The following is a 23,853-nucleotide window of genomic DNA, read 5'->3' as shown; positions in this document are numbered from 1 at the left end:
TTTCTTAATCCAGTCTGTCACTGATGGACATTTGGGTTATTCCAAGTCTTTGCTATTGTGAATAATGCTGCAATAAACATACATGTGCATGTGTCTTTATAGCAGCATGGTTTATAATCCTTTGGGTATATACCCAGTAATGGGATGGCTGGGTCAAATGGTATTTCTAGTTCTAGATCCTTGAGGAATCGCCACAGTGTGGTTTAAATTTCCAGCTTTTCTGCCCTGCTTTTTCCCCATCTTTGTGGTTTTATCTGCCTTTGGTCTTTGATGATGGTGACATACTGATGGAGTTTTGGTGTGGGTGTCCTTTCTGCTTGTTAGTTTTCCTTCTAAAAGTCAGAACCCTCAGCTGTAGGTATGTTGGAGATTGCTTGAGGTCCACTCCAGACCCTGTTTGCCTGGGTATCAGCTGCAGAGGCTGCAGAAGATAGAATATTGCTGATCAGCGAGTGTTGCTGTCTGATTGTTGATCTGGAAACTTCATCTCAGAGGTGTGCCCAGCAGTGTGGGGTGTGAGGTGTCAGTCTACACCTAGTGGGGGATGTCTCTCAGGTTACTCAAGGGTCAGGGACCCACTTGAGCATGCAGTCTGTCCGTTCTTAGATCTCAACCTCTGTGCTGGGAGAGCCACTGCCCTCTTCAAAGCTGTCAGACAGGGCCATTTACATCTGCAGAGGTTTCTGCTGCTTTTTGTTTAGCTATGCCCTGTCCCCAGAGGTGGAGTCTACAGAGACAGGCAGGCCTCTTTGAGCTGTGGTGGGCTCCACCCAGTTCGAGCTTCCCGGAGGCTTTGCTTACCTACTTAAGCCTCAGCAATGGTGGGCGCCCCTCCCCCAGCCTCGCTGCTGCATTGCAGTTAGATTTCAGACTGCTGTGCTAGCAATGAGGGAGACGGTGTGGGCGTGGGACCCTCCCGGCCAGGTGCGGGATGTAATCTCCTCATGTGCCGTTTGCTAAGACCCTTGGTAAAGCACAGTATTAGGGTGAGAGTTACCTGATTTTCCAGGTGTTGTGTGTCTCAGTTTCCCTTGGCTAGGAAAAGGGATTCCCTTTCCCCTTGCTCTTCCCAGGTGAGGTGATGCCTCGCCCTGCTTCAGCTCTCACTGGTCAGGCTGCACCAGCTGACCAGTACTGATTGTCTGGCACTCCCCAGTGAGATGAATCCGGTACCTCAGTTGAAAATGCAGAAATCACCTGTCTTCTGTGCTGCTCGCGCTGGGAGCTGAAGGCTGGAGCTATTCCTGTTCAGCCATCTTGCTCTGGGGAGCCAGTAATTTATTTTTATGTCACCAATGTATGAGCTCTCATTTCCTCCAAGTCATCAAAACTTGATGGTATTAAATGTTAATTAGTAACAGTATTAAAATGAAGTCATCTCATTGATTTGCATTTAATATACCCTGAAACATGATTTTCAATAACATTTTTACACATATAATTTTATTTTGTCTTTATATTATAAATAAAATTGCTTTCCTACCAGGATCTGTGATAACTGCTAGACTAATATTAAATTAGGTCATCATCACTAAGAACCTAAACAGTAGGAACTATTGTTCAATCTGCCAATTCCCCAAAGAGGCATATTAAAATCTTACTCAATGTTTATAAAATTGTACACCTTACTTGCATTTCTTTAAATGCTTCCTTTATAGATTAAGAGTGCAGTATTGATATATATGTACTGTATCTTAATTTTTAGGAAACTGTATGGTTTGTATATTTATTTTGGGGCCAAATTTTTTATGCCTAATGTTCCTTTTTAATTATGTTTTCTTAATATTTATATATTTTCATATTCCTTCTGGTAGAATTTGCATAGTTTTTGTCCTTGCATTCCTGTATTTTCAAATTTCTCTATCATTATGCTTTAGTTTAGTCTTTTATAAGCGTCATTGATTGACAGTCATTTTCTTTTTACTGCGATGTTCTAGTGTCAGGTTCTAATTAGCCTAGTTGTGCTAACTTCAAAATGGGGAAGCAAGAGTGCTGGTGGTTTCATAATGACTCAATAGCCAATTAAATGCTTGAAATTCAAGGTTTATTGATTTATTGCATGGCTTTCACACACACAAAATCATAGAAATATACCCAACATAAACAGGCAGAGATAAGAGAAAAGGAGTACAAACAGCAGGGAGTCCTTCTGGAGGCCAGCATGCTGACTGACCCACTGGCAGATCTGTTTTCCCTGTGAACACCATAGCAGAGCTTCCAGCGGCTGCTGTCATAGAGAAGAGGCTTCAGAGCCAGAATTCTCTCCTCACAGTTGTCAGTGACAGAGCCTCTGCAAGCATCATGACCATCTTCAGTTTCTTTGTGGTTTTTATGGCCCTCTGAAGGGGGCCTCTGTTCATAGTCATCATCTTCAGCTGCCTTTTGGTTGCACTTTTCTGTCAGGTGCCTGGAGTGCCTGGTCACAGGAGGTGTTATCACCTCACCCCTCCATACATGTGCTTATTACTCAGAGCATCAGCACTTTCACTCTAAGCCAAGATAGAAATGACTCCATTTTGAGACATTTAGTATTGCAAAACATTTTTACATATCCCATGTTTAATTATTGATAAAATGACGTTTAATTACTGACATAGATTGATTTTTACTTCCAGAGAGTTATTTCCATTTTATCATGTAAATTATTGGTTTTAATCCACTTATTTCCTTAGCTTGTTATCTTCTGATTAAATTATTATCTTTTTTTAGTTACCATCATTTGTACAAAAACTATAAATGTAATACAAATTTAAATATTCAAATACATTTAATTTTTCCTCCACATAGCAATTATGGCCATTCATAAAATTGTGTGTTTACAATTATTTTCTTCTGAGTTCTTAGAATATTGTGCCACTGTAGTCTCTCTATCCAAAGTTCCAGATGAGAAGTTTGTTGCTGCTGAATCCCTTATATTTGGAAAAAACCTGTTAAGAAAAAATTTCCTCAAGTCATTGTAAATTCACATCTTAATACAGGCAAAAGTTGAGATGAAAATGTATTTCAGAACATATTGGTCTCATCTGAGGTGCCAAAGATATTTTTGGAAAAATCATGAGAAATGTTTATTTATAAATTTATTAATTTGACTTATCTATTAATAGCTTAAATCAATGAGAGAAAAATATTTGCAGAGAGTTTGCAAGGAATAAAGGCATTCTATTACCGAAAGGAGCTTGATTTACTTTACATATACTTTACATTTACACTTTGCAAAGACAATAAATGGATACCCTGGTGAAACAGTAATCAAGTAGATTCTCTCTTCTTTCTTTTTCTTTCTGTCTCATCCTGTACCCTAATAACTCAAATCAAAGTAAATCACTAGTATTTTATGTGTTTGTTAGCTTGGAATGTCTATTGCACAATAATATTGGTGTTCGTATCTCAAGACATCATCAGAAGTTGCAGTGGTTTGTGTTTGCATTTTAAATTGTTCTAAATATTCTTATGCATCCTTCTGACCTTCTGAAACTAGCAAAATTGTCTTACGTGAGACACATGGAATTGTAAACAACTTTTAAATATATGAAAAGAGCTAAAGTCTTTCATAGGGAACAAAGGTAGAAGGGTAGATGGAATTCACCTACTAAGGAGCAGTGGAATTCATTCCAGGATCTCAATACAAATGACAAAACTGAAGAAAACATTTAGAAAAATAGGGAACATACACCTATTTAAGGAAATTATTTGTCTTTGTAAGATAAATTGGTATTATGGAAGGTTTTTTTTTTTTTTTTTTTTTGAGATGGAGTCTTGCTCTGTTGCCCAGGCTGGAGTGCAGTGATGCAGTCTTGGCTCACTGCAAGCACCGCCTCCCAAGTTCACACCATTCTCCTTCCTCGGCCTCCCAAGTAGCTGGGACTACAGGCGCCTGCCACCAAACCTGGGTAATTTTTTTTTTTTTTTTTTTTTTTTTTAGTAGAGACGTGGTTTCCCCATGTTAGCAAGGATCATCTCAATCTCTTTACCTTGTGATCCACCCACCTTAGCCTCCCAAAGTGCTGGGATTACAGGTATGAGCCACTGCACAGGGTCGATTTTTTTAATTTAAAAATTAAATGTCTGATTTCCAGCATTTCAACAAGTAGTCAATTTCAACTATTTTCTATTTTGGCTAGGCTATCATGAGATTGTTGCTATATAACTCTATAATATTAGCAATAGGAGGCACATTAGTAGAGCCCTATTCATGGTGATAAATAGAATGATTTGGCCTTTATAGTCCATTGCATTGTGTAATTTCTAGTTTAAATCAGTGAATGTGTTGTCTGGACTTTTTTCCATATAATTCTAAAGGAAACAAATGACAAATTGATAAAATGTTTGGATAAAGCAACTCATTCATTGATCTCAATGAAATACAGAGAAGCAGCATCAGAAGAGGCCTTGTATCACCATATAGATGAAAACAGGACTTTTTAATTTTGTCTTAGCTCTTCTGGCCTCCTCCAATGTGAGACAGTAAAACTTCTCCATGACTATAATCCTGCATTGAATTCCATTGGGTCAATAGGTAAATGTGAGATGAGCTGCAGAATATTGGCTACAGGTTCCATACTACTTTTCTCCATCATTAACTCATGCCTATCAAGGCAAGATAATAACTGGCTTGTTTTTCATGGTGGCAGAAACTAGGCATGAGAAGTATAAATCTATATGGTAACAAGCACACACCTGTCCCTTGTATTTGTTTCATTTCAGCAGGTGGTATGTTGGCAAGCTAATGTTTGGACATAAAGGATCACACATAGGATATTGCTGTGAAGTAATTGGAAATTACAAAGGCTTTACTTAACAGGCCTCACAGAAGAAAGCTGTTCTTCAAGAAGGCAAGTGACTTGCAGTTTCTGGAGAAAGTTGCATTCCAGGGCTCAGCCTCACCCTAAGGCAACTGTGCTTATATACATATCTGCTGTCTCAGCCCAGGAACCTCCTTTTGGAGGCCTTCTCCTTGGGGGCCTCAGCTGAGATGCTTTTCATTCACTCTGCTGAGGCCATCTTTTCTGGGGCAATTATTTACTAAAAATCTCTTTTCTCTGACTCAGTACTATTGCATCTCTAGCACTTCCCTCTATCCTACAACCTTTCCCCCTAGTTCATAAAATGACAGGAGACCTTTGTAAAGAGACAATTTTCCCCACCTCTGCTGATATCCTCTGACCCTCACCCAGTGCTGTTCTATGGGGAAAAATGGAACAGGAGGAGGAAGCACTACATTCCTTTTTGGCCTCTTTCTTATACACAACTACAATAAGTGAATAGAGTTTCTTTCAATTTGACTTCTCCTAACTGACCAAATGTACACCTGGTAGCTCTCAACAGAAGGTCTAAAGAATGCCAGCAGTCACTGGATGTAAAGATGAAAACAAAGTAGACTATTCCACTTAGTTCCAGGTTATGGATTTTTTTGGTTAAGCAAAAATAATTTCTCTATATTGTTTGTAATTACTCACTAGACTTGCATCATGTTTGAGGGAAAAGCCTGAAGCCTACAGGTAAACAGGATATACCTTTGTGTAACCTTGCACACATTTTTAATGGAACATTTGGGACTGTAGATTTTGGGTAGAGCAAAAGAAGGAAATATTAACATTTTCCTTCCTAGCTTACTAGTTCTACATTCCCTTCCATTTTCATAAGGAAATTATATTTGCACAGTAAACCCAGGACTTCTGTCTTTGGGCATGAGTTATGGTATATATGTCCCATAACATACAACAAAGATATATGTACTCTTATCAACATAGGCTCAGAAATGTTAATGGTTTCAGCTCTGTGGACACTTACATGTTTCTTTAAAAAAAGAGTATGGTATTAATTTTCAAGTTAGTCCTTGAGATAAGAAGAAAGGAAATCCTGCAAATTTTTCAAAGAGCTCAATATACAGAAAGTTTGGTGAATGCCTTCTGGATGAAATATAGTTAAACCTTCCATATTTATCTGGGAGAGCTGTCCAATCCAATTCAATCAATGTTGAGAAAGTTATTGCCATTTGAGACAACAACATGGGCACTGGTAGAACCCCAGGAACTTGAAAAGGCTACAATCAGGAAATTCTTGTATAACACACAGGTCTTTGTTTTTTCTTCCAGTTACTAAGGCACAAGGATAAGAATGGTCACTCTTCTGGACATCTGGAGATCCATCAAAGGAATGATTCCCTCTGAGTTACCACCCTTCCTTTTACAATTACCTCTCAGTCTGAAGTAAACCAAGGAAATAAGCATGGTGATGAAGACCATCAGCACCCACACCATCACAGTCATATCTTCCAAATACATAGAAACCAATTGGAATTTTCGATCTGAAACAGGAACTAGGGAGAGATGGAACATTTAGGATTGTTGCAGCAGAGAGAGGAGGGCTTGTTCAGAGATTTATGATAAGTTTACTCTCCAGATTCCTGTTGCTTCATACCATCTGAGTGTGTCTGAGGGTTGGGAAGAAGTAGGTTGGGCTATGTGGATGATCCTGTATATGAGTATATTTGGGCTAAGACCAGAAGAAGGCTGTGACAAGGCAGATGCCATTCTTCTCAAGCAGCATAGTATTTTCCCTGAGTGGCCACAGTCTGAAGGACAGATAAACACATTGTGTATTTACCCACATTAGCTGGTGCTGAGGACCCTCAAGAATACTGGGCCTTGTGAGGAGTGTCGTAAAATAGAATAGTCTTGGGTGAGCAGACTCTCTAGAATAAAAAAGATCTTAAAATTCTTAAAAGTCATGCTATCATCTACGTCATAAGTCTCCTTTTAATTATCTTTTCTCTCTGGTTCTAAAGTAGTAAACATGCCCATATCATAGTATTGTTTAACATATCTCGTCATGGCAGCACCACTGCCAGCAATGAAGGCACCTGTTTCATTACTACACCTATTAGAAATTACTCTCTTATATCAACTACAGTTATTAAACCATAGTTATTAATCACCAAATATTTGCTCAATTAGTGACTGTGTAAATGACAAATGCCTCAGGCATGCCATGTGCTATGACAAGAACCTGAATGAAAGTGGTGTTTTCCAGAGACTGGAAGAGCTCAGGGCCTCTGAACAGCTGAGAGAAGTCTTACATAACTTGGTAATAGTAATGGTAGAATCTACGGACAGTGGGTGCAGCCCACAGAGGGTGAGCCAAAGCAGGGCAGGGTGTTGCCTCACCTGGGGAGCGCAAGGAATCAGGGGATTTCCCTTTCTTAGCCAAGGGAAGCCAGGATAGACTGTACGTGGGAAAATGGGACACTTCCTCACAAATACTGCACTTTTTCCCACAGACTTAGAAACCAGCAGACCAGGAGATTCTCTCCCGTGCCTGGCTCAGTGGGTCCCATGCCCACGGAGCCTTGTCCACTTCCAGTGCAGCAGTCTGAGATTTACCTGTGAGGTGGCATTCTGGAGGTGGAGGGGCATCTGCCATTGCTGAGGCTTGAGTAGGTAAACAAACTGGCTGGGAAGCCCACCTGCCTCTGTAGACTCCACTTCTGTGGGTAGGGCATAGCTGAACCAAAAGGCAGCAGAAACTTCTGCAGACTTAAACGACCCTGCCTAACATCTCTGAAGAGAGCAGTGGTTCTCCCAGCATGGAGTTTGAGCTCTGACAATGGACAGGCTGCCTCCTCAAGTAGGTGCCTGACCCCCATGTAGTCTAACTGGGAGACACCTCCCAGTAGGGGCCACCTGACACCTCATACAGGCAGGCACCACTTGGGGACAAAACTATCAGAGGAAGGATCAGGCAGCAATATTTGCTGTTCTGCAATATTTACCATTCTGCAGCCTCCACTTTTGATACCCAGGCAAACAGGGTCTAGAGTAGACCTCCAAGAAATTCCAACAGACCTGCAGCTGAGGGACCTAACTGTTAGAAGGAAAACTAACAAACAGAAAGGAATAGCATCAGCATCAACAAAAAGGACATCCACACCAAAACCCCATATGTAGGTCACCATCATCAAAGACCAAAGGTAGATAAAACCACAAAGATGGGGAGAAACCAGAGCTGACAAGCAGAAAATTCTAAAAACCAGAGCGCCTCTTCTCCTCCAAAGGATTGCAGCTCCTCACCAGCAACAGAACAAAGCTGGACAGAGAATGAGTTTGACGAGTTGACAAAAGTAGATTTCAGAAGGTTGGTAATAACAAACTTCTTCAAGCTAAAGGAGCATGTTCTAACCCGTCACAAGGAAGCTAAAAACCTTGAAAAATGTTAGATGAAAGCCTAATGAGAATAAACAGTGTAAAGAAGATGTTAAATGACCTGATGGAACTGAAACCATGACACGAGAACTTCGTGATGCATTCACAAGCTTCAATAGCCGATAAAATCAAGTGGAAGAAAGGATATCAGTGATTGAAGATCAAATTAATGAAATAAAGCAAAAAGACAAGTTTAGAGGGAAAAAAAGAGTAAAAAGAAACAAACAAACCTCCAAGAAATATGGGATTATGTGAAAAGACCAAATCAATGTTGGATAGGTGCACCTAAAAGTGATGGGGAGAATGGAACCAAGTTGGAAAACACTCTTCAGGGTATTATCCAGGAGAACTTCCCCAACCTAGCAAGGCAGGCCAACATTCAAATTCAGGAAACACAGAGAATACCACAAAGATACTCCTCAAGAAGAGCAAACCCAAGACAAATAATTGTCAGATTCACCGAAGTTGAAATGAAGGAAAAAATGTTAAGGCAGCCAGAGAGAAAGATCGGGTTACCCACAAAGGAAAGCCCATCAGACTAACAGTGGATCTGTTGACAGAAACTCTACAAGCCAGAAGAGATTGGGGACCAATATACAACATTCTTAAAGAAAAGAATTTTCAACCAAGAATCTGATATCCAGCCAAACTAAACTTCATAAGTGAAGGAGAAATAAAATCCTATAGAGACAAGTACATACTAAGAGATTTTGTCACCACCAGGCCTGCCTTACAAAAGCTACTAAAGGAAGCACTAAATGTGGAAAGGAACAACTGGTACCAGCCATTGCAAAAACATGCCAAATTGTAAAGACCATCCATGCTAGGAAGAAACTACATAAACTAATGGGCATAATAACCAATTAACATCACCATAATGATGGGATCAAATTCACTCATGACAATATTAACCTTAAATATAAATGGACTAAATGCCCCAGTTAAAAGACACAGACTGGCAAATTGGATAAAGAGTCAAGACCCATCAGTGTGCTGTATTCAGGAAACCCATCTCATGTGCAGAGACACACATAGAATCAAAACAAAGGGATGGAGGAAGATCTACCAAGCAAACGGAAAGCAAAAAAAGCAGGGGTTGCAATCCTAGTCTCTGATAAAACAGACTTTAAACCATCAAAGATCAAAAGAGACAAAGAAGGCCATTACAGTGGTAAAGGGATCAATGCAACAGGAAGAGCTAACTATCCTAAATATATATGCTCCCCATACAGGAGCATCCAAATTCATAAAGCAAGTCCTTAGAGAACAACAAAGAGACTTAGACTCTCACACAAAAATAATGGGCGGCTTTAACACCCCACTGTCAGTATTAGACAGATCTATGAGACAGGAGGTTAACAAGAATATCCAGGACTTGAATTCAGCTTTGCATCAAGCAGATCTACTAGACATCCACAGAACTTTCCACCCCAAATCAACAGAATGTACATTCTTCTCAGCACCACATTGCACTTATTCTAAAACTGACCACATAATTGGAAGTAAAGCACTCCTAAGCAAATGTAAAAAACAAAAACAAAAACAAAACAGAAAAACAGAAATCACTGCAAACTGTCTATCAGACAACAGTGCAATCAAATTAGAACTCAGGATTCAGAAACTCACTCAAAACCACAAAACTAAATGGAAACTGAACAACGTGCTCCTGAATGACTACTAGGTAAATAACAAAAAGAAGGCAGAAATAAAGATGTTCTTTGAAACTAATGAAAACCAAGACACAACGTACCAGTCTCAGAGACACATTTAAAGCAATGTGGAAAGGAAATTTTATAGCATTAAATGTCCACAAGACAAAGCAGGAAAGGTCTAAAATCGACACCCTAACATCAAAATTTAAAGAACTAGAGAAGCAAGAGCAAGCAAATTCAAAAGCAAGCAGAAAGCAAGAAATAACTAAGATTTGAGCAGAACTGAAGGAGATAGAGCCACAAAAAACCCTCCAAAAAATCAATGAAGGCAGGAGCTGATATTTTGAAAAGATCAACAAGATAGATAGACCACTAGCAAGACTAATAAAGAAGACAAGAGAGAAGAATAAAATAGATGCAATAAAAAATGATAAAGGGGATATCACCACTGATCCCACAGAAATACAAACTACCATCAGAGAATATTACAAAAACCTCTACTCAAATAAACAACAAAATCTAGAAGAAATGGATAAATTCATGGACATATACACCATCCCAGGAATGAATCAGGAAGGAGTTGAATCTCTGAACAGACTTATAACAGGCTCTGAAATTGCAGCAATAATTAATAGCCTACCAATTAAAAAAAGTCCAGGACCAGAAGGATTCACAGCCAAATTACACCAGAGGTACAAAGAGGAGCTGGTATCATTCCTTCTGAAACTATTCCTATCAGTAGAAAAAGAGAGAATCCTCCCTAACTCATTTGATGAAGCCAGCATCATCCTGATATCAAAGTCTGGCAGAAACACAAAAAAAGAGAATTTTAGACCAATATACCTGATGAACATCAATGCAAAAATCCTCAATAAAACACTGGCAAACCGAATCCAGAAGCACTTCAAAAAGCTTATCTATCACGATCAAGTTGACTTCATCCCTGGGATGCAAGGCTGGTTCAACATACGCAAATCAATAAATGTAATCCATCACATAAACAGAACCAGTGACAAACACCACACGATTATCTCAATAGATTCTGAAAAGGCCTTCAACAAAATTCAACAGCCCTTCATGCTAAAAACTCTTCATGCTATAAACTAGGTATTGATGGAACATATCTCAAAATAATAGGAGCTATTTATGACAAACCCACAGCCAATATCACACTGAATGGGCAAAAACTGGAAGCATTCCCTTTGAAAACTGGCACAAGACAAGGATGCCCTCTCTCACCACTCCTATTCAACATAGTGTTGGAAGTTCTGGCCAGGGCAATCAGGCAAGAGAAAGAAATAAAGGGTGTTCAATTAGGAAAAGAGGAAGTCAAATTTTCCCTGTTTGCATATGACATGATCATATATTTAGAAAACCCCATTGCCTCAGCCCAAAATCTCCTTAAGCTGATAAGCAACTTCAGCAAAGTCTCAGGATACAAAATCAATGTGCAAAAATAACAAGCAATCCTATATACCAATAACAGACAGGCAGAGTTCAAATGAGTGAACTCACATTCACAATTGCTACAAAGAGAATGAAATAAATACCTAGGAATCCATCTTATGAGGGATCTGAGGGACCTCCTCAAGGAGAACTGCAAACCACTGCTCAGTGAAATAAAAGAGGATACAAACAAATGGAAGAACATTCCATACTCATGGATAGGAAGAATCAATGTCATGAAAATGACCATACTGCCCAAGGTAACTTATAGATTCAATGCCATCCCATCAAGTTACCAATGACTTTCTTCAGAGAATTGGAAAAAGATACTTTAAAATTCATCTGGAACCAAAAAAGAGCCCACATTGCCAAGACAATCCTAAGCACCAAGAACAAAGCTGGAGGCATCACGCTACCTGACTTCAAACTATACTACAAGGCTACAGTAACCAAAACAGCATGGTACTGGCCAAAACAGAGATATAGACCAATAGAACAAAACAGGGGCCTCAGAAATAACACCATACATCTACAACCATCTGATCTTTGACAAACCTGATGAAAACAAGCAATGGGGAAAGGATTCCCTATTTAATAAATGGTGCTGAGAAAACTGGCTAGCCATATGTAGAAACCTAAAACTGGATCCCTTCCTTACAACTTATACAAAAACTAATTCAAGATGGATTAAAGACTTAAATGTTAGACCTAAAACCATAAAAACTCTAGAAGAAAACCTAGGCAATACCATTCAGGGCACAGGCATGGACAAGGACTTCATGACTAAAACACCAAAAGCAATGGCAACAAAAGCCAAGATAGACAGATGGAACCTAATTAAAGAGCTTCTGCACAGCAAAAGAAAGTACCATCAGAGTGAACAGGCAACCTACAGAATGCGAGAAAAGTTTTGCAATCTACTCATCTGACAAAGGGCTAATATACAGAATCTACACAGAACTTAAACAAATTTACAGCCAAAAAAACAAACAATCCCATCAAAAAGTGGGCAAAGGCTATGAACAGACATTTCTCAAAAGAAGACATTTATACAGCCAACAGACACATGAAAACATGCTCATCATCACTGGTCATCAGAGAAATGCAAATCAAAATCACAATGAGATACCATCTCTTACCAGTTAGAATGGTGATCATTAAAATTTCAGGAAACAACAGATGCTGGAGAGGATGTGGAGAAATAGGAACACTTTTACACTGTTGGTGGGAGTGTAAATTAGTTCAATCATTGTGAAAGACAGTGTGGCAGTTCCTCAAGGATCTAGAACTAGAAATACCATTTGACTCAGTGATCCCATTACTGGGTATATACCCAAAGAATTATAAATCATGCTACTATAAAGACACATTCACACATATGTTTATAGTGGCATTATTCACAATAACAAAGACTTGGAACCAACCCACATGTCCATCAATGATAGACTGGATTGAGAAAATGTAGCACATATACACCATGGAATACTATGCGGCCACAAAAAATGATGAGTTCATGTCCTTTGCATGGACATGGATGAAGCTGGAAACCATCATTCTCAGCAAACTATCACAAGGACAGAAAACCAAACACCGCATGTTCTCACTCATAGGTGGGAATTGAACAATGAGATCACTTGGACACAGGGCAGGGAACATCACACACTGGGGCCTGTCATGGGGTGAGATGGAGTTGCATGTATCTAGACTTTTGTGCTGCTGTTCTAAGCAGGGTTGGGCTGTACATAGAGTTACACCCTATGTGACTGTGATGTTCTCTTTTGCTGCTGTTGGTCCTCAGTGTTCTTTGGAGTCTGGGGAGGTTTGCACTTTAAAAATAAAACTTTCATAGAGACTGCTTTATCTAAAATTTTGGTTCACAGCCTTTGTTGGATTACCTATTGGGGCAAACAAAGTGTAACCATGTACAACAGTTGAGCTTGTATTGCTATCTTATGGCTAAAGTTCCAAGGTAAAAGCTATTGGATATTCATTTGTGTGTGTACATATGTGTACATGTGTTTATTTGTATGTACACTTATTGTTACATGTTGTGGCTACCAAATTGGCTTGTAAGCAGAAGAGCACTCATAAACTAAGTAAATAATTTCAAGCAATTTTCAAGTTCATAAACTGAAGTAAATCTTTACTAAACAAGCTGGTTTTAAAATTACCAGTAAAATAAAAATAGAAATGTCTTTAGAATTGTAAACATACATTTTGCTGCTTTTTTTTTTTTGCTAGATATTTTGAGTTATCAGTGTTTGGCATAGAAGGTTAAAAAGTATTAACTCAGTCAAAACAAAAAGGTCTTGATTTGTGTGCCTTCTTTGACAAATGGAATAGTTTGATATTGTTAGCTAAATTTTTTGAGTTATCAGCAAAAACACCTATGTATTTAACTTTGGGGCTTTTATTTAGGTGAGCATGTGATGTTCACTGGCTATATTAAAAAGTGGTTAACAAGAAAATAATTAACCTTAAATGACGGTGTCTAATAGCTCAGTTTCCAGAAGTATTCTAGACAAACTGTTAAAAATGAAAAAAAAAAATGATTATGTGTAAATGGGATAAATATTTTTGGTGAACTTTTGTATAAATTGAAATTGTAAAATTATGTTTTATGCTCATTGGATATCTGGGTTATTTCTAATTTCAATAGAGTTTTGATATGGGGAAATAGCTTTTAAACATTGTGGAATTGTTCTCATCTATAAAAATGCTCATATCTGATAGTTCAGGATTTCTTACTTTTTAGGGCTTCACTAACATTTAATGTTACTAAGGATAAGAATTATAGTTAACATGTAATTCTGTATATAAAATGTGCCAATATATGTTATTAGTGAAAAAAAAAATTGTGTGGCTCAGAAGTTATCTAAAAATTAATTCAAATTATGGGCTTTAAATGTTCTGAAACAAAGTAGTAAGGAGCCAGTAAGGAGGGGAGAGAGATGTGCAGAAAGTTGTGTATATGAAGATGTATTTTTGGTAAGGAAAGTTATAAAGATAATAATTTTGTATGAGAAAGGATCTTGCATGGTAGATTTTTTTTGTTCTGGAGTAAAATGACTGGGAAGAAGAAGAAGAAAAGAAGAAGAGAAGAAGGAGGAGGAAGGGGTAAAAGGGAGAGGAGAAGGTAGAGTGGGAGGAGGAGGCGAAGAAATCTGGGACTTAATGGAAAGCTCAATCATGTTGTGGATGATCTGTGTAAGTCATATATAGTTTTCTTCTGTTTCTCTGTGTGTTTATCTTCATGCACATACCAAGAAACTAAAAAGTTGAAACATTTTAGATAACAAAATATTCTTTAAAACCTGACAGAGAATTGGAGAAGTATGACTAATTAACATTTTCATAGTTAAAGCTCTGAGTCTTGAGTAAAGTAAAATAAGAAATATTGTAAAGAAATGCATTGGCAGTTTGACAATTTTTTTTAATATAGTTAATCATGAAGCCAGATTTAATGTACATGCTTGCATTGCTTCACACCATGTTTGCTGTTTTGCATGGATAGTGATGGCACTAGAGTACTTACCGGTCGTGTGCCTAGAGTAAATTTCTTGATTGCACAGGATGTATGATAATATCAGTTAATAATACTGAACTGTATATCAGGAATAAAATACTCATGTAATTTTTGGGGGCTCTGAGTAACACTGTAGCCTCCAGAGTAGAAAGAGTAGGGAAAAGGTTGAAGATTGGTTTCTTGTTTATTTGTTTTTGCTTCTAATTTTCATTTGCTTGCTGTTTGTTCTTTTGGGTTTTGCTTGTGTATGCATATATATATAATATATATATTATATATTATATATATTATATATTATATATATTATATATTATATATATTATATATATATATTAGTTTCTGATGGAAGGCTTTTATTTGGTTCTCTGAATAGTTATTTCATTTCCTGTGCATTTCTAGCAAGTCATTATTTGTTCTATTTACCTGGAATTCCTAGGCTACCTTTGTTGGGTGTGCAAGAATTGATGGAGCCCACCAGCCATTTGGAATTTGGTTGGTTTGGCTTGCCTCTGATGATTTAGAGGGCTAAAATATTAAAGACTTTTCTTTTTCTTTTCTTTTTTTTTTTTTGCAATTGTAAGATTTAATAGAGTGAAAACAGAGCTCCCATGCAAAGGGAGGGGACCCAAAGGGGGTTGCTGTTGCTGGCTTGAATGCCTGGGTTAATATGCTGATCATTGTCCCTCCCACTGTGCTCTCAGGTGATAGATGATTGGTTATTTCTTTACCTCCTGTTTTTGCCAAGTTAGCACTTTAATGAGTGCTCTGATTGGTCAGGTGTGAGCTAAGTTGCAAGCCCCTTGTTTAAAGATGGACGCGGTCACCTTGCCAGCTAAGCTTAGGGATTTTTAGTTGGTCTAGGAAATCCAGCTAGTCGTGTCTCTCAGACCCCCCTCTCAACAGGAAAACCCAAGTGCTGTTGGGGAGGCTGACCAATGACCACTCTGTTTCCTGCTGAACTGGGGTGTAGTAGGGGTTGTGCAGTTGACATTTCCTCAGGAGGGGTGCCTTTGATGTCATTAACATCGGAGCTTGGGCTAACAGGCTGGTCCAGGGGTCCGTGGTAGCTCTTAGTCATGAACTGCATCTGGGGCTCCATTTGAAGAACGATTTGTACTTTTACTGCTTTGATTTTGGAAGAGACAAACTTAACAAGATTAAAGATACAGGGACTGAAATGTATGGCCTGCAGCACAGGGCATTATTTCTTTGGCACACTTCACAGCCCCTATCTGCTTGATAGTTTTGAAAAGGCCTGGTCCAGTAAATAATAATTTGGCCATCTGATGGGTGCTATCAATGCCTAAGTGGAAGGTTTGGTGAAGGGTTTTAAGTAATTTCCATTGGTTAGCTGCAGGCAAAAATATTTTTCTTTCTTTGGTGACTAGCCATCTGAAGGGGAGGAAAGTATGCCCTTGTGAGGTTCCCTATTCTATTTCTTCTGCTGAGTACTGGGGGTTGGTTTCCCAGACGGGATTACCCCCCACTAGGGGTCCTTGTATAAGCATTTCTAGTGGAGGGTCCTGCCTTGTGGCTCTTCTGACTTCAATATCCGCTTGGCCGGTCCCTTCTATTTCCCTTTCCTTTCCTTTCTGATGACCCCAGCACTGTAAGACTGCCACCCCTTTAGGTTTCTGTACAGCCAATAATAATCTCCTAATGACTTCCTGATGTTTGATAGGTGTTCCCTTGGAAGTTAGGAATTCCCTTTCTCTCCATATTGCTGCATGAGCATGGAGGACTAGGTAATCATACTCAGAGTCTGTATATATATTTACCCTTTCTTCTTCTCCTAATTCTAGTGTCCGAGTGAGGGCTATTAGTTCGGCCAGCTAAGCACTAGTTCCTGGAGTGAGGGGATTACTTTCAAGTATTCCATTATCACTGACCACTCTATACTCTACTTTTCACAGTCGTTTTTCTACAAAGGAACTTCCATCAATATACAAGTCAAGGTCAGGATCAGTCAAGGGAACCTCTAAAAGGTTCCTGTTTTTTTTTGTGATTTTTCCTGTTTTTTTTGTGACATATAAAGTCTTGCCCTCTTGGCAAGCTTAACACTGGGGCTTGGGTTAGGGCATTCTTTAGGGCCTGGAAAGCTGCTTCTGCTTCAGGTGTCCATCTTACTAAATGGGTATTGGCTTTCTGAGTTTCCTTAATTAATGTATATAATGGTCTGGCTATTTCACTGTACCTGGGAATCCATATTCAGCAGAAACCTGTTATGCCAAGGAAACCTCTTTGTTGCTTTAGAGTTTTGGGATGAGGATAAGCCAGTATAGGCTGGATACATTCCTCACTGAGGGCTCTGGTGCCTTTGGATAATTTAGCCCTAAGTATTTAACCTGCTGTGAGCAGAGCTGAGCCTTTGGTTTGGAAACCTGTAGCCACAGGTGGTGAGGAAATTAAGAGCGCTTGGGTGGCTTGATGGCACAAGGTTTCTGAATGAGCAGCTAAAAGCAAATCATACATGTACTGAAGGACAAGAGTGTCCAGGTATAAGAACTGGCTCAAGTCTTGGGCTAATGCCTGGCCAAATAGATGGGGGCCATCCCTGAACCCTTAGGGTAAAACAGTCCAGGTGAGTTGAGACGTTGGGTTTGAAGGATCTTCAAAGGCAAACAAGAATTGAGAGTCAGGATGTACAGGGATAAAGAAAAAGGCATCCTTAAGGTCCAGGACTGTAAACCACTCTGCTTCCTCTGGTATTTGGGAAAGCAGAGTATAAGGGTTAGGTACAGCTGGGTATAGAGGGACAATGGCCTCATTGATAATCCTGAGATCTTGCACTAACCTCCACTGTCCATTGGGTTTCTGTACTCCTACAATTGGAGTATTGCCAGGGCTATTGCATGGTTTTACTAGGCCTTGTGCTTTTAGGCTCTTAACAATCTTTTGGAGTCCTTGTTGGGCCTCGGGTCTAAGGGGTACTGCCTTTGGTAGGGAAAGGAGGTGGAATCCCTTAGTTTAACTTGAACAGGATGGCCATTCTTTGCTCGTCCATATTGTCCTTCTGTTGCCCAGACTTCAGGATTAATTCCTTCCTCAAGCAGGGGACAACAAAGGGTGTTCCTTCTCTTATGTTTAGGTGTATAATGGCCCCTGCTTTTGCTAGAATGTCTCTCCCTAACAAGGGAGTGGGGCTTTCAGGCATAATTAGAAAAGCATGTGAAAAGAGTAAAGTTCCCCAGTCACAACTTAGTGACTGGGAGAAGTATCTAGTGACTGGCTGTCCTAGGACCCTCGGATAGTGACAGATCTGGAGGACAGTTGTCCGGGATGGGAGAATAAGACTGAGAAGGCCATGCCAATGTCCAGGAGACAGTTAACCTCCTGGTCCTCAATGGTCAACCATGCCTGGGGCTCTGGGAGGGTGATGGCATAGGCTGGTGCTTGCCCCGGGCACCCTCAGTCCTGCTGCTGGATCATCTGGTTAGTGGCTTCTGACTCAGAGGACCTTCATCCCCTGGAGCAGTGGGCCTTCCAGTGACTCCTTTGACAAAAGGGGCACGGACGAGGGGGCGGCTTATTTCTATTCGGACAATCTTTTTTAAAGTGTCCTTGTATGCTGCACTGGAAGCAAGCCCTATTAGGCATTCGATTTGCCCAGCCTTTCCCTGTTCCAGAGCCTCCAAAGTCCACTTGCCTGAGGGCCATGACTAAAGCGGTGGCCTTTTTTTAATCCCATTTGTCCCATTCCGTCTGCTCCTCCTGATTCTATATTATAAATAACCAAGGTTGCCAAGTTCAATAGGGTTTCTAAGTTTTGCTCTGGGCCTAAGGCAGACTTCTGAAGTTTTTTTTTCTAATGTCTGCAGCTGACTGAGTGATAAACTGATCCTTTAAGGTTAGTTGGTCATCAGTGGAGTCAGGTGACAGGGAGGGCTGCTTGGCTGCTTCCTGAATGCCTCCCTTAGTCTCTCCAGAAAGGCAGTAGGATTTTCTTCCTTTCCCTGTGTTATAGTGGACATTATTGAATAATTAATAGGCTTCTTCCTACTTTTCTTTAGTCCTTCTAACATGCCAGTTAGCAAATGTCTGCGGCACCAGTCTCCATGTTCTGATTCTGTGTCCCAGTGAGGGTCTACAATGGGAACTGCCTGCTGGCCTGTGGGGAATCGTTCTCTTTCCTCTGATGTCATCCTATCATTGACCTGACTGAGATACCAGAGATCACCAAACTCTCGGGCTGCAGTTATGGCAGCACTTCTCTCATGTGGGGTTAGTGTCTGATTTAGCAGTATCATTATATCTCTCCATGTCAGATCAAAGGATTGTCCTAACCCTTGTACAACATCAATATTGCCATCAGGGTTATCTGAGAATTTACCTAGGTCTATTGTAATTTGCTTCAAGTCTGAGAGAGAAAAAGGTACATGCACTCTGGCTGGGCCAAATTCTCCTCCTCCCACTGCTTGGAGGGGGCATAATCGGGGAATATTGGCACTCTGGTTAAAGTATGGGGCTATTGTTAGAAAAAGGTAATTTAACACTAACCACTGATAATTCCCTAGGGGATTTAAATCTTAGTTACCATACAAAGGTCCGACCAGACCTAGAAGGAACTCCCTTCAAGACAGGACAATAGATGGTTCCTCCCAGGTGATTGAGGAAAAAACCCTTTGTCTATCTCTTTGTCTATCTCTTTTTGCAACTTAGCTCACACCTGACCAATCAGAGCACTCATTAAAGTGCTAACTTGGCAAAAACAGGAGGTAAAGAAATAACCAATCATCTATCACCTGAGAGCACAGTGGGAGGGACAATGATCAGCATATTAACTCACGCCTGTAATCCCAGAACTTTGGGAGGCTGAGGCGGGTGGATCACGAGGTCAGGAGATCAAGACCATCCTGGCTCACATGATGAAACCCCGTCTCTACTAAAAAATAGAAAAAATTAACCAGGCGAGGTGGTGGGCACCTGTAGTCCCAGCTACTCAGGAGGCTGAGGCAGGAGAATGGTGTGCACCCGGGAAGCTGAGCTTGCAGTTAGCAAAGTTCATGCCACTGCACTCTAGCCTGGGCAACAGAGTGAGACTCTGTCTCAAAACAAAACAAAACAAAACAAAACAAAACAAAAAACCAAGGAACATTGCAAGTGGGGCTCTTGAGCCTCTTGCTCAAGTCTGCTCTCACTCCATTCCATGGCGTGTACTTTTGCTTCAGTAAATCTGTGCATGCACGACATTGTTCTTTCATTGCTTTGTTTCTGTGTTTTGTCCAATTCCTTGTTCAACACGTCAAGAACCTGAATGACCATAGTCAATACCATCAACCAGTAACAGCAGCACTGGAATATCTCTGAACCTATTATGGTTTAGAAGGCTGTCTGATTAAATATTCTTTACTCAATTAAACTCTGTTTAATTTGTCTAAGGTTTTTATTTTCAAAAAATTTATGGCCAGAACTATTTATCCAATGTATAAGTAAGAAATAATCAGGATCAGACCATTTAGGGATTTGAAAACCAGCTTAAGAAGTGATAAATAGAAGTTCATTGAAGTCTTTTGAACAAATTGTCAAGATCCTATAGACACATAGAGGCTTATTCTGACTGTAGTGTAAAGAACATTTTAAAAGGCAATATAGGACATTCTGGAAAGATGATAGAGTAGAAGGAACCGACAATCTGCCTTCTCATGTAAATAACAATTACACCAGCAGAATCTGTCTGACATAACTTTTGAATCTCTGGAGTCTATTGAAAGTTTGCAACTACGGGGGGGGAAGGGTTGGATGCTAAACTGTAGTTAACTGCGGTCAATTTCAGCTTTTAGCACAGTAGCAACCATACATTCCCTACCCCTAGCCCCATAGCAGACAGTTGTGCATGTGCTCCTGGAGCAGCCTGCACAAAGATTGCAACAGCCACGGGGGACAAAAATAACTTTTTCCTCTAAATATTGGCGATGTGTTGTCTGATCACTCATTGCTGCTTCTGATCAAAAAGGTGCAGATACAGAAAGGGGAACCATTGTTGTTGCATCTCCTCTGCTGTTGCAAGACCTGAGCAGACCTGTTCTACCTGAGGTGACATTCAGGCAATTTAAAAGGCCAGAACTCTGTACTCCTTTTATTTTCTCTATTTCTTTGATCTATAGATTTAATGCAACCCCTATCAAAATGCAATGGAACTTTTTCGCCAAAATAAAAAAACCCATTGTAAAATTCAGATGAAATTTTAAGAGACCCTCAATAGCCAAAATTACAATGAAAAAACATATTAGTGTGTCTTCTTTTGTGAATCATCCAAATGAGGGGCCAAGATGGCAGACTAGAAGTAGCTAGTGTGCATGGTTCTCATGGAGAGGAATGAAGGAATCGTTAAATACAACACCTTTAACTGAAACATCCAGGCACACACACTGGGACTAATCAAGGAAGCAACATGACCCACAGAGAATGAAGAAAAACAAGACAGGAAAACAGCCCACCCAGGAGCAACACAGAGCCATGGGAACCTCCCCTGCCTAGAGAACTGTGAGTGTGTGACCCTGGGAAACCATGCTTCTCCCATGTATCTCTGCAACCCTCAGGTCAGGAGATCTGGTGAATCCACTCCACCAAGGCTTTCTGTCTGACAGACAGCATCATATGGAATTTTGGCAGAGCAACCACGCAGGCATGTGTGGAAACCCTGGAACCTTAGATATGTGGACATTCCCACACAAGTAGTTGTAGCTCCAGTAAAGTGGGAGGTTAGATCCCTGAACACAACCCTAGGAAAGAGGCTGAATCCAGGGGACTCAGAAATGAAGACTGCAGGCCCCATTTCCATGGCACCTCACAAGATAAGACCCACTGGCTTGGAATTCCAACCAGCGACTGGTAGTGGCATTGCACCTCCCTAAGAAGGAGCTCCCAGCAGGAGGGACAGGTCACCAGCCTTTACTGGTGATACCTCCAGGCACTGGGAAATCTGAGGTTACAAGACACTGGAATGGGCCACAAGCATACTGCAGTAGCCCTATGAAAAAGTGGCCAGAATGTTACATAAGTGCCTGCTCCCATATCTGCTCACTGGGCAGGTCCTCCAGGCCTGAACTTCCAGCCACTCCCCACCGAGATATTAAGCCAGTAACAACTTGACAACTCCCTAGACAGAGCCTCCAAGGGCAACTGGAAGTGTCTCTGCCATTGCTGCTGCAGAGAAACTGCCCTTGCTACCATTACACTAAAAAAGGATCAAAGAACTTAAGTGCTTATCCACACTACCAACAAGCAGCAGTCGACCCAAGGAGAGGCCAGTCAGTCTCTCATGGGTCCCACACACTCCCCACTGCTTGTCACCAGACAGGGAACCCCTGGCTTGGGTTCACAGCACAGACCCTCCATCCTGGGCTGATTGCACTGAAGACTTGCTAACCTGGATTTCTCTGTAGTGGAGCCCCCAGGAGATAAGCAAACAACTCTTGGCTGCAACCACTAAGAATCCTTCCTCTGCTGCCTCCAAGTTGGGGAAGGAACATACACATTGAGATCACCCCCAGAGTTGCAGTGGGCAGTCCAGGAGTTGCAACTTATGATCTACAGCCAGCCATCAGTGATGAGAGGAAACCATATTTTCAGAGCATTGACAGAAAACATGGCTACAACTGTGAATAAACATGGGGGAGCCACACAGCCAAGAAAGAGTCTACCGGCTGACCAGTAAACCCAAGTGCCACCTGTTGGATCACACCCTAAAGTTTCAACATCAAAAATACTTGACTAACATTCTCCTGCTCTGAAACAAGGGGCAATAAGTCAGCTTCAAATAAAAACCCTGCATAAAGCCCTGGTCAAGGGAAAACATCCAGAAAAGAAGTCTGTTGACTCTACTCAATCTACATTGCAGTCAAAGGAACACCCACACACAGAGTGAGAAAGAACCAACACAAGAACTCCAGTAACTCAAATGTCCAGAGTGTTTTATGCCCTCCAAATGACCACACCAGGTCTCCATCAAGAGTCCTCTACCAGGCTGAACTGGCTGGGATGGCAGAAATAGAATTCTAACAGACTTAAAAGTTCTAACAGACTTAAAAAAAAAGACATAGGCTGCCACACAATAATAGTGGGAGACTCCAATAGTTCACTGAAGTATTAGATCATCAAGGCAGAAAATTAACAGGGATATTCAGGACCTAAACTCAACATTGAACCAAATGGATCTGATGGACCTTTACAAAATTCTCCTTCAAAAACAGCAGAATATATATTTTTCTCATCACCAAATGGCACATGCTCTAAAACTCACCAATAATTGGACATAAAACAGTCCTCAACAAATGTAGAAAAAAAAATTATACCAAAAACAGTCTCAGACTACAACACAATAGAAATAGAAGTCAGGATAATGAAAATTGCTCAAAATGATGCAATTACATAGAAATTAAATTAAATGCTCCTGAATAACTTTTGGGTAAATAATGAAATTAAGAAATCAAGCAGAAAGAATGAGAAAAGAGATATAACATGCCAGAATCTCTGGGACACAGCTAAGGCAGTGTTCAGAGGGAAATTCATAGCACTAAATGCCCACATCAAAAAGTTAGAAGGATATAAAATTGACGACTTAACTTTACAACTGAAAGGATTAGAGAAGCGAGAGCAAATCAACCCCAAAGCCAGCAGAAGATGAGAAATCACAAAAATCAGAGCTGAACTGAAGCAAATTGAAACCCAAAAAACATTCTAAATATCAATAAATTAGAAGTTTATTTTTTACAGTAACAAAGTAGGCCACAACCATCTAGAGTAATAAAGAAAATAGAGAAGACCCAAATAAATACACTTTAAAATGATTAAGGGAATGTTACTACCGACCCTACAGAAATAAAAACAACCATCAGAAATTACTATGAACACCTCTACAAACTAGAAAACCTAGAAGACATGAATAAATTTCTGGACACATACACCCACTCAAGACTTAGCTAGAAAGAAACTGATTCCCTGAACAGACCAATAACAAACTCCAGAATTGAATCAGTAATAAATAGCTTACCAACCAAAAACAGCTCAGGGCCTGATGAATTCACAA

At 40.2% G+C, this 23,853-nt stretch overlaps 1 protein-coding gene across 1 annotated transcript in view; it reads right to left on the bottom strand.

Annotated features, from left to right (window-relative positions):
* Window positions 1-2,037: 2,037 nt before the first annotated feature.
* Window positions 2,038-23,853, bottom strand: part of LOC105495009 (selection and upkeep of intraepithelial T-cells protein 1) — a 46,200-nt gene continuing 24,384 nt past the window's right edge. Inside the window, exons 7-8 of the mRNA XM_011764129.3 lie at window positions 6,197-6,319; window positions 2,038-2,927 (exon numbers count right to left, since the gene is read on the bottom strand). Of these exons, the coding sequence (XP_011762431.2) occupies window positions 2,911-2,927; window positions 6,197-6,319 (140 nt within the window). The 3' untranslated portion in view covers window positions 2,038-2,910. The remainder of the gene's footprint in view (window positions 2,928-6,196; window positions 6,320-23,853) is intronic.

Source organism: Macaca nemestrina, chromosome 1, assembly GCF_043159975.1.
Source record: "Macaca nemestrina isolate mMacNem1 chromosome 1, mMacNem.hap1, whole genome shotgun sequence".
NCBI classification, from domain to species: Eukaryota; Metazoa; Chordata; class Mammalia; order Primates; family Cercopithecidae; genus Macaca; species Macaca nemestrina.
Note: the sequence above shows the minus strand (reverse complement) of the source record. Positions and strands in the feature narration are given on the sequence as shown.